Source organism: Octodon degus, unplaced genomic scaffold (genome assembly GCF_000260255.1).
Source record: "Octodon degus isolate 3935 unplaced genomic scaffold, OctDeg1.0 scaffold00112, whole genome shotgun sequence".
NCBI lineage: Eukaryota > Metazoa > Chordata > Mammalia > Rodentia > Octodontidae > Octodon > Octodon degus.
In genome coordinates, this window is record NW_004524688.1 from 5,119,704 (window position 1) to 5,130,873 (window position 11,170).

General features: G+C 43.2%; 1 protein-coding gene across 1 annotated transcript in view; it reads right to left on the reverse strand.

The window, feature by feature from the left end:
• The window catches only part of Acat2 (acetyl-CoA acetyltransferase 2), a 17,009-nt gene that overhangs the window by 3,630 nt on the left and 2,209 nt on the right, over positions 1-11,170 (reverse strand). The window contains exons 3-6 of the mRNA XM_004639537.2: positions 5,121-5,302; positions 3,365-3,482; positions 1,215-1,358; positions 355-477 (exon numbers count right to left, since the gene is read on the reverse strand). Of these exons, the coding sequence (XP_004639594.1) occupies positions 355-477; positions 1,215-1,358; positions 3,365-3,482; positions 5,121-5,302 (567 nt within the window). The remainder of the gene's footprint in view (positions 1-354; positions 478-1,214; positions 1,359-3,364; positions 3,483-5,120; positions 5,303-11,170) is intronic.

Consider the following 11,170-nt stretch of genomic DNA (forward strand, 5'->3'; position numbering starts at 1 on the left):
GCCACACACACACACACACACACACACACACACATAAATAAAATAAATAAATTTAAAAAATTATAAAAAAAAAAATTCAGTATAGATTAAGTCAGTGATCAAATAGAGAAACTGTTAAGATTCTTCTGGTGGGCCCTGGGTCACCACACCTGTAATCAGCATTTGGGAGGCTGAGGAAGGAGGGTCATTGAGTTTCTAGGTTAAACTGGGCTCCAGAGTGAGTTCAAGGCCTGGAACTACATAGTGAGCTGCTCCTTCTGCCCCCAAGAATCACTGGATCGTTTAGTATACAGAGACATTTTGGTAGACCTTACAGAAAATGGCATTCTCCCGCATGACCTTCAGAAATCGAACCTGAGGCATTAGCTGCAGTGACCGTTCCTGTCCCATCTGTGAGAAAATAAGGCTTTAGCTTGGACATCCCTTCAAGGTTACTCCCGTGGCGAGGAAACTCATCTACTTTAACTTCAGTGAGACCTGGAAGGAATAAAATCAGTTACCTGACAGAAGTGCTGAGACATCAGTGCTGCGAATGGTAATCACGAGGATTCACATTTGATAGAAAATGTTACTATTTATTCACTTGCATTACGGCTGAAAGCACACACAAGAATTACTGTATGTTAAAACATGAGAATTTCTATCCTTGAGACATTTTGAATGTTTTATAAATTCATCGCCCTTCCTGAGGAAAACAGGCTGGTGTGGCATACAGGGAGCTCTGTGTTGAAAAGGTCGGAAGGTTTGGGTCACACATACCTGTCACTAGGGAGTTATGTTAACAGGTTCATATGGGTTGGACAGCACTTACCAGTGGGAAGCTGGCTGCAGCATTCTGTGTTAGATAAGGACAAGTGACCTCAAAGGTCCAGCCTCCAGCATATGAGACGTACACAGAACCGACAGGGAAGAACAGATGTTCACTTCTAAACAGGCTTACTGTAGCCCATACGGGGAACAAGGCAGCAGCTGCCTCCTAACAGCCATGAGCCAAAAAGTCCCGTTTCTCATGAAATCTGCTGATAACACAACAGCAGCTGTGGACACTCAGGCTGTGGGTCTGTCATGTTAACTATGTCCCACCAAACACAGCATCCTCTTCCCCTCATTCAGATGTATGTAGGATATATCTTTGCAACCTGAAAAACTATTCTTTTGGATGTTACTTTAACTTATAAGTGGGTTGAAGTTTAAATGTCCATTTATATACCTACCTTTTCTAGATGACACAAAAACTGGTACAATCTCTTTGTCAAAATGGCCAGCTTTCTGTGCACCCTCTGTCCTGTTCTGAGATAGAACAGCAACCTTGTCTTGAGCTTCTCTACTCACTTGCCATTTTTTGGCTACATTTTCAGCTGGGAAAAAGAAAAAAGGGAAAAACCAGCTTCATGAACTAGCTCTTGGTAGGTAGTTCAAGCCATTCGCCCCCGTGTATTCCCAGGTTCCACTAAGGCTTACACGGCAGTTCTTTGTGGGGGAGCCTGCATTCCTCTAAGGAAATTACTTTTGCTTTTGCAGTACTGGATGTGAAACCCAGCCCTGTGCATGGGAGAAAGATGCTTTACCCCTCAGTCTTATTTTTTTTTTTTTCCTCAGTCCTATTTTCTTTGAGATAGGGTCTCACTTTGTAGCCTACACTCACCTGAAACTCGGAACCCTCCAGCCTCAGCCGAGTGTTGGCATTACAGGCATCTGCTTGACTCTGAAGCCCTTTATTTTTTACCTGTACTTCAAGACAGAGGGCCACTTACCTTGTCCAGACTAATTTCCAATTTGACACCCTCCTGCCTCGGTCTCATGAGTATCTGGGATTACACCATTCCACAAAGTTAGGATTGTCACTGGTTTCCTCACTACCACTAAGCCTGTTCAATAAGAACTCATACGGGCCTGGGAAGATAGCTCAGTGGAATAAGCACTTGCCTGACAAGCACAAGGGCCTGAGTTCAATCCCCAGTTCTACCAAAAATCAATCAATCAATCAATCAATCAATCAATCAATGCAAAACAGAACTGTGTACAACTTTTAAAAAAAACTCATACATATATCCACACAATTCATAATTTTACATATAGACACATGGTGCCAGCCTGAATTTATGTTACTTATGAATGCAATCTCACACCACAAGCCACATTTGAGGTGTTCTTTTCTCTTGTACTCTTTTTCTCCAAGCAAGAAGCCTGGGCTCCATTATCCTCAAAATATTTATTCATTTGCTCAAACTTGAATACATGGAAGGTGGTTTCAGATTTGCCAACCCATACCACTTTTTTAAAAATTTTGTGCAGGGTCTCACTACGCAGCTTGGACTCATAATGATCCTCCTGTTTTCAGCCTCCCCAGCGCTAGGATTACAGGCATGAGCCACCACGCCTGGACTCTGTTGCCCAGCTCAGCGCATTTCAGGGGTGGGGCTTGCGTGGCATACAGGACTGGGGATTGAGTCCTGGTCCTTGTGCTTGCCAAAGCAGGCACTTAGTCCACTGAGCTATCTTGCTGGTCCTAGATTAACTTTTTTTTTATTAATTTAGGACAGGGTCTATAGGGTGTACAGGGTTTGATTACGCAGATCAGACTCAGTGATTCTTCTGTTTTCAGCCTCCAAAGCGCTGGGATTATAGATGTGTGCCACCAAGCCCAGTCTCAATCCCGTCTCAGTGCTCCCCAGGGGCAGGGCCAGCATGGCATGCCAGGGATTGACTCCCGGCTGCTGTGCTCTCCCAAAGCAGGAGCTTTAGTCTGTTGAGCTGTCTGGCTGGCCCAGTGGATTAACTTTTAAATGGTTAAAACCTGCCATCTTAGTTGTCCACTCTCTGGCATTCATCTTCTTAGCCTGTCTTGTAGTTGATCACTTTGCACTGATATCTGACCTCTGCCAGGCTTGTGAGACAGACTTAACATGGTCACTGTGAGGGCCCGTGAGGATAGTCTGTGAACTGCTTGTCTTGTTTTTGAGACACAGTCTCAAAATGCAGTTCAGGCTGGCTTTGGACTCCTTATGTACCCCATGCTGGCCTCGAACTCAGAATTCTGCCTCAGCCTCCCAAGTACTAGGATTACAGGTATGCACCACCATGCCCAGAGTTCAAGATCCATCCACCAAAGGCCTGTTCTGAACAATAACATCTACACCTGGGATGACTTTCTGGCATGAGGCCTGAAGAGATGCAGGCCACCAAGCCAACCTCCATGGAGTCCTTGAATCCCATGTGCTTCCCAGGACCCTTTGGGCACCATTCCCAGCCTCAGCTTCCTGACCAAATGAGAAGCAGCATGGCCTGCAACAGCGAGACTCAGTGTTACTACATGGTCTTTCCCAACTTTTCTGAGTTATGCTTGCAGCTATGTCTGCCTTACCAGTTATGCCCATATGGTAATTGTGAAATGCATCTGTAAGGCCATCACAAAGTATACTGTCCCGTAACGGCATCTCACCAATCTTCATTCCCGCCCTCAAGTGAACCAAGTGAGGAGCCTGGAAACAGGAATAAAAATGGATTTAGGCTTGGCTGTCATCAGTCTTCCCCTTGGTATACTACTGAGAATGACCTAGTATTTCTGTGGCTTAGTCCCCCTTGCAGCTCTTCCTCACTAGGACCAGAAGGCCCCTAGGACTAGTGGACAATCCCACCCTCCCTAGGCTTGCAACCCACCACTCCCTTACCTCCCCATTTCCATATCCTTCAATCTTCTCTGTTCTGTGTTTTATGGTGATACCCAAGTTGTCAAACAGCTCAAAGCTCGAATTTTCTACTACTGAAATAGCAAAGTTTGAAAAAATAGGCTTGGTGTTTATAACTTTGCTCAATAGTAGGATCAAAACATCCCACTTTTTTTTTCCATGCAGGGTCTACGCAGCTTGAACTTGTAGTGATCTTCCTGTTTTCAGCCTCCCCAGCGCTGGGACTACAGGTATGCACCACTACGCCCAGACTCCATTGCTAGCTCAGCATGCCTGGGGGCGGGGCTGGTGCAGCATGTGGTGCCAGGGATTGAATCCTGGTCCCTGCCCTTGCCTAAGCAGGCACCAGTCCATTGAACTATCTTCCCAGCCCTGTGTCATTGTTTTTATTTTTACTTATTTATTTTTTTTAGTGGAACTGGTGATTGAACTCAGGCCTTTTCACTTGCTAGGCAATCACTTATTCTACTGAGCTATCTCACCGGCCCCTGTGTTACTGTTTTGATGGGTCAAATAATGCCAAAAGTGAGAATTAGGTTGCCTATACTGCTAGGGATTTCTGAATAGAGGGAGTTCAGATTTTTTTCCCTTGAGACAGGATCTCACTGTAAAGCCCAGGCTAGACTTGAACTTGCTCTGTAGCTCAGGCTGGTCTCAAATGCAAAATCCTCCTGTCTCAGCATGAATCATGTGTAACCATGCCCACCTAAAAAAATAAAAGGCAACATCTGATTTAGTCTTTTCCTTACAAAAGGAAGTAAATTTACAACCAAAGCTATCATGCAAGTAATAGTATGTTTTTTGCGGTGTCAGGCATTGACCCAAGAACTTCAGACTAAGCTATATCCTCAGACCTTATTACTTTGAGATAGGTTCTCACTAAGTCTCTAATTTTCCCAAACTAGGCTCCAACTCACAATCTTGCCTCCGCCTCCCAATGTGCTGGATTACAGTTGTCTACTACCATGCCCCCTTATAATATGGGCTTAATTTGGGCAATACATAATATCTTAATAACAACAATTTAAAAGTAACAGGGCTGGTGAGATGGCTCAGTGGTCTAAAGCACCTACTTAGAACAAGCTAAGCAAAAGCACAGGGACCACGGTTCAATCCCCAGCACCACATGCCAGCCAGCCCCACCCCCTGGTGGGCTGAACTGGCCACATACACACTAAATAAATAAATAAATAAATAAAAAAACAAAATAAAAGAAATATATCTGAGCCCAGCTGCTCTCGTTAATAGGCTTTTTCTTCACATAGACTTTCCCATTTGGAGAATGAATGTTCATGTAGGGGTCAAGGATGAGTTCCAATTTAGTTCGCTTTTCAGCTTTAGTTTAATTCTAGCTCTGATATGCAGCAGGCTGCTGCTCACCAGCCAGTTGTTTAGGGGAAAGGCAGTGAGAGGCATCTTCCCAAGGCTTACCTTGCTCATATTCTCCATGCCTCCTGCAACCACAATACTGGAGTCACCAATCCTTATGGACTGGGCAGCGAGGCACACGGCTTTCAGGCCTGACCCACAGATCATCTGGCAGCTCCATGCTGGAACAGAGTAAGGGATCCCAGCTCCTACACTGGCTTGCCGAATAGGATTCTGCCCAGTGCCTGGAAGAAAGCGCAAAAGGGTCTCCTAGCAGTCATGGAGAAAGGTAAAACAGCTGGGTATGAGTGTGTGCAGAACTGCCAACCAGCTTGTCTACCCCTTGTGAAGCCTGCTGGCCAAGCTCCCACCAAAGGCAAAAAGGCCTAATACACTCTCTACCTGTCACACTGTAGCACTGGTAAGTACTGTCTTGTGCTGCTCTTTAGGTATTTTAGAGACACACGCATTGTGCTCTCCAGAGTTCTGAATACATTAAAACAGAACCAGGCTGAGGATATAGCTCAGTGGCATAAGCACCTGAACTGGTAAGTGCAAGGTCGAGTTCAATTCTCAGTACAATCAATCAATCAAACAGAACTATAGTATCTCCATTTTTTAAAAAAATCTTTATTGATTTGGTACAGTGTCTCACTACACAGCTCGGACTCATAGTGATCCTCTTGTCTCAGCCTCTCCAGGCCAAGTTTCGGTGGCCAGCACAACACAGAGTATTGGGGATCAAACTTGAGTCCTTGCCCCCCAGCCCAATTATCTTCATCTTTTGATAAGAGCTTGGTTTTTCCTTACAAGAGGAAAAGAACTTAAAACCAAGGATATCAACCAACTAGCGTTACTCATATACTTTTTTTAATGTATTTGGTATAGGGTTTCACTGCACAGCTCAGTCTGGTAGTGGTCCTCCTGTTCTCAGCTTCCCTAATGCTGGGATTACAGGCATGCGCCACCATAGTTGGTCTCATCCACCCAGGGGCAGGGCTGGTGCAGCATCTGGCATGCATCTGGTATCTGGGATTAAATCCCAGTCCCTGCAGTTGCTTAAGCAGGCACTTAGTCCACTGAGCTATATCACTGGCTCTACTCACATACTTCTTCTAAGGTATAACCTAGGTTATTTTTATTTTTTTTTTAATTTTATTTGTGTGTGTGTGTGTGTGTGTGTGTGTGTGTGTGGCCAGCTCAGCCCACCAGGGGGCGGGGCTGGCTGGCATGTGGTGCTGGGGGATTGAACCGCGGTCCCTGTGCTTTAGCTAAGCTTGTTCTAAGTAGGTGCTTTAGACCAGTGAGCCATCTCACCAGCCCCTAACCTAGGTTATATCAGTATTTCTAACTAGAGCCACAATCAGAGCTAAAAACACTTGAGAAGAAAAGAAACTAAAAGAGGAAACCCTCTGGCAAACTCTTTCCTTCTTTATTTTTCATCACATCATAGTTAAGTTACATACAGAACCAGAACTGATAAACAGTTTTCTGTAATTCAACTATGGGGACTCCTTTTAGTTAGGAAGACCGGACCACTTACATAAAATGGTATAAAAGCAAAGGAAGCCAAAGTTTTCTACTTTTCTCAGTTATTATCCATTCTCAGAGAGTGAACAGTAAATATTTATACAGCGGTCAGCTGCCAAACGTGTCACCAATGAAAATCTAGAGATTAGATTCATCACACCATTACTAATTTAAAATTAGGCTGGAAGCTAAAATCAGATAGTTGCTAGAGACTGAAAATAGACCCCAGAGGGCTGGGGTGTAGGTCAGTGGTACAGTGCTTGCCTAGCACTCTGGTGGTCCTGGGTTCAATCTCCTTCACCACAAAAAAGAAAGAAAATGTATCCAGGGAAAATAATTTAAGAGACAGTATCAACATATTCACTGAATTCAACTCATAAGACACTAGTTAATAATGACATTAATATTATATAAAGGTCAAGGGGGAGATAGCTCAGTAGAATAAGCACTTGCCTGGCAAGCGCAGGGTCCTGAGTTCAATCCCCACTTCCGCCAGAAAAATAAAATAAATTATATAGGATTCCAGCCTTTTTTTTTTTTTTTTAAAAAAACACAGAGAGATTTCAGCTTTTTAAGCTACAATAAATTACATATGTATTAAGTAAATTACTCCTCTTAAAATGTCCCACCCCCAAGACAGGATTAAAAAATGAGTGTTGCAGTTGGCTATGACTGTGTACTACTCCAGTCCCACCACTGTGAGGCTAAAGTAAGAGGAGCAAAACTTTCCCTTTGGGATGGGAATATCTCAGCAGCATAAGTGCTTACCTGGCTTAATCCTGCGAGCAAAGTCCTGAGTTCGATCCTCAGTACCAAAATAAGTTTCAGTTCATCCCAGCCAACTTAGCCATCTCTGCAGCCCCAAAAATTTCTTTTTTAAAAATTAAGTTTTGGCTGGGTGTGGTAGCACGCGCCTGTAATCCCAGCTCTTGGGAGGCTGTAAACAGGCGGATCACTAGGAGTCCGATCTAGTAGTGAGACCCTGAACACCCTGCAGACTCTTCCCTAAAAAAAGTATACAAAAAACAAAAAAAAATTGGGGCCAGGGAGATGGCTCAGTAGAATAAGCACTTCCCTGGCAAGCTCAAGGGCCTGAGTTCATTCCCTGGTTCCACCAAAAATAATAATAATAATAATAATAAGTTCATTGGTACATTTTATATATACATAATGATCACATTTATCCAGGGAATTTGTACCCATACAGGATATATCTTGATTCTTTTTTTTCTCCCATTCCCCTAACCTCCCTTCAACCACTCTTTCCCCAGAGTGAAGATTTCTCTCACAATGACAGGGCTTATTTCTAGATGCTGGAATAGTGCCAGGCACAGTCAGAGTTCAGTAAATGTTTGTTACATGATTATGAAGAATGGTTAGCTGGGTGATTCCGGAAGAAAGAGGACCACGGCGTGAACATGGGGAAACAAAAGAAAACAAGGAAGTCTGCGACCATGAAGTGAATGCTTAGTCTCAGAGATGAGAGACTCAAAGAAAAGGATTAAAACTTAAAAAGAAAGATCCTAGTGCGCTAAAGGAGAGAGAAGTCCCCCAGCGTCCTTCCTGCTTATTCTTCCAGTATAATACTCAGCTGGGCCTACCTTATCATATCCTGATACCAACTTTATTAACTTTTCCATCAAAGCCAAATTGGACTTCTTACAATTAGTGATAAACTATCTATATGCCAAGTGTGTCCCTTGTATAGCTGATTGTGTAATGGCAGAAACTGAGAAACTGGGACGAAGTATCGAGTGCCCTAAGGATTGCCAAGGATCCACAGTTTGAACGATTACCTTGCACACATAAAGGGACCTGCGCAGAGGACTGCTTAGTGCAGAGAGTAACTCAGCACAAGTATTACACTGTGGCCACAGTTGACTGGGACCCTAAACAGAGAATCCGGAAGATCCCTGGAGTTCCCATCATGTACATTTCTAGTCACAGATACAACACGGAACGGATGCCAGGTGAGTATGGAGCCCCTCGGTTCTGATTCTCACAAGTTCCTCTGCCTCCTTCCAACCAACTTTTGGTTTTCAGTTCATTCAGCATGCTACAGCATGGATTATTCACCTACTTGCTATATTATCAGCTGAGTACGGTTAAATAAATTTGCTTTTTAATGCTTTCTGAAAATTTAAAAAACAAATGAAGAATGGTTAAAGGATGGTGTAAGGATGACAGGTCTTTGGTCAGTCATTTATGTATTTCAGGCTATATTGTTTTCTCTTCAGTACTGGAGATTGAACTCAGAGTCTTGTACCACACATGTTCTACCAGTCCTTCTTAATTTGAGACAAGGTCTTAATAAGTTTCCCAGACTGGCCTTGAAACTGGGATCATCCCTGCCCTCCCTCAGTGGTGCTGGATTACAGGCATATGCCATCACGCTTGCCTACAGGTATTCTTTAAAGCCTGGGAGAATCACTGGACAGTAGTGTGGTTTTCCACAAGACTTTAAGGACAAGTTGAAGAGAAAAAAAAAAAAAAAAAAAGATTTTAGTGTTTCGGAGCCAGGGAGAGAGCTCAGAAGAATAAGTGCTTGCTTGGCAAGCACGGGGTCCTGAGTTCAATCTCCAGTACTGCAAAAAGTAAAATAAAAATGAAATAAAAATAAAATTACTTCAGGCTCGATGTTTAAGGTGTGTATTATACTAAATGTAAACTTTAGTCCAAACCCAAGAGATCTCCTTATGTACATACAAATATTACAAAACCTCAAAGAAAAACAAAAAAAAGAGAACCCAAAATCTAAAACAAATCCAAGGAGCCAGGGAGATGGCTCAGTAGAATAAGCACATGCTTGGCAAGCACAAGGGCCTGAGTTCAACCCCCGGTTCCACAAAAATGAATGAATGAATGAATGAATGAATGAATGAATGAATGAATAAATAAATAAATAAATAAAACAAATCCAAACAGGGCCAGGGAGATAGCTCAGCAACTTACGCACCTGCCTGGACAGTGCCAAGTCCAGAGTTCAATCCCCAGTACTGTAAACAAACAACAACAAATCCAAAATATGAAACACTTCTGGTCCCAAGTATTTCTCTTTCTTTTTTGACTTTTTTTTTTTTTTGGTGGTACCAGGGATCGAACTCAGGACCTTGTACTTGCCAGACAAGCACTTGTTCGCTGAACTATCTCCCCAGCCCCTGGATTTCTTTTGAGATAAGGTTTCACTGCACAGTTCAGGCTGGACTTGAACTAGCAAAGATCTTGCCTCCGTCTCCCAGCTGCTAGGACTATGGGTATGCACGCCTGGCTCCAGGCATTTCTAATAAGGAACATTAAACCTGTACATTGGTCAGGTCTCAAACCAGAGATTAGCACATAGAATATATGCTACTGATTGACCAAGAATACTGGACAAGGGGTTAGTGAGATGGCTCAGTGGTCTAAAGTACCTACTTAGAACAAGCTAAGCTAAGCAAAGCACAGGGACCGCGGTTCAATCCCCCAGCACCACATGCCAGCCAGCCCCGCCCCCTGGTGGGCTGAGCTGGCCACACACACAAAATAAATAAATGAATAATTAATTAATTTAAAAAAAAAATACTGGACAGAAAGTCAGACATTAACAGGCCTGGAGACATGAGGCTGGAGGCTACTTGAAAAGCAAAGAGGGCCAGGCATGGTGGTATATACATCTGTAATCCCAGCACTCAGGAGGCTGAGACACGATGATTGCTGCAAGCTGTAGGCCAGTCTGGACTGCACAGTGAATTTTTTTATTTTTGGTACTGGGGATCAAGCTCAGGAAACTGCACTTGCCAGGTGGGCACTTAAACTGCTTAACTTACTCTCCAGCCCTGCATGGTGAATTGAAGACCAGCCTGAACTACATAGGGAGACCCTGTCTCAAACGAACAACAACAAGGGGGCTGGGAAGACGGTTCAGTAGAATAAGCGCTTGCCTGGCAAGCACAAGGATCTGAGTTCAATTCCCGGTTCTCAAAAAAAAAAAAAAAAAAAAGCTGGGAAAACGGTTCAGTAGAATAAGCGCTTGCCTGGCAAGCACAAGGATCTGAGTTCAATTCCCGGTTCTCAAAAAAAAAAAAAAAAAAAAAAAAAAAAAAAAATTTTTTTCCCAAAGTTCCAAAAAAAAAAAAAAAAAAAAAAAAAAAAATGAGCAACAATAAAAAAGATGCGATGTTGCTTTTCTTTTTCCCTTCACTTTCTCAGTCATTAATTATAGAGAAAATCCACACAAACTTGTGGTTTCAAACTTTCATTTAACGAATATGCTGAGTACAGGTGCAGGGTCTGAACAATGTACCAGTCCTTATCATGGGTAAGGGCTTGGAAAAACCCTATCTCAAAAGAAAAAAAAAAAAATCCACCTAGAAAGTAAACAAAAACCCATAGGCCCACACAGAGCTCATTTTGCTTTTTGCTTACAGAAGCAATAAAATGCAGGGCCCACACAAAGTCTAAAGTATGGGTGAGGGGTTGAAAAACCTTGAGCCTCAAAACAAAGCGGAAGGGGCTGGAGAGATGGCTCAGTGGTCTAAAGCACCTACTTAGAACAAGCTTAGCAAAAGCATCAGGGACCGCGGTTCAATCCCCCAGCACCACAT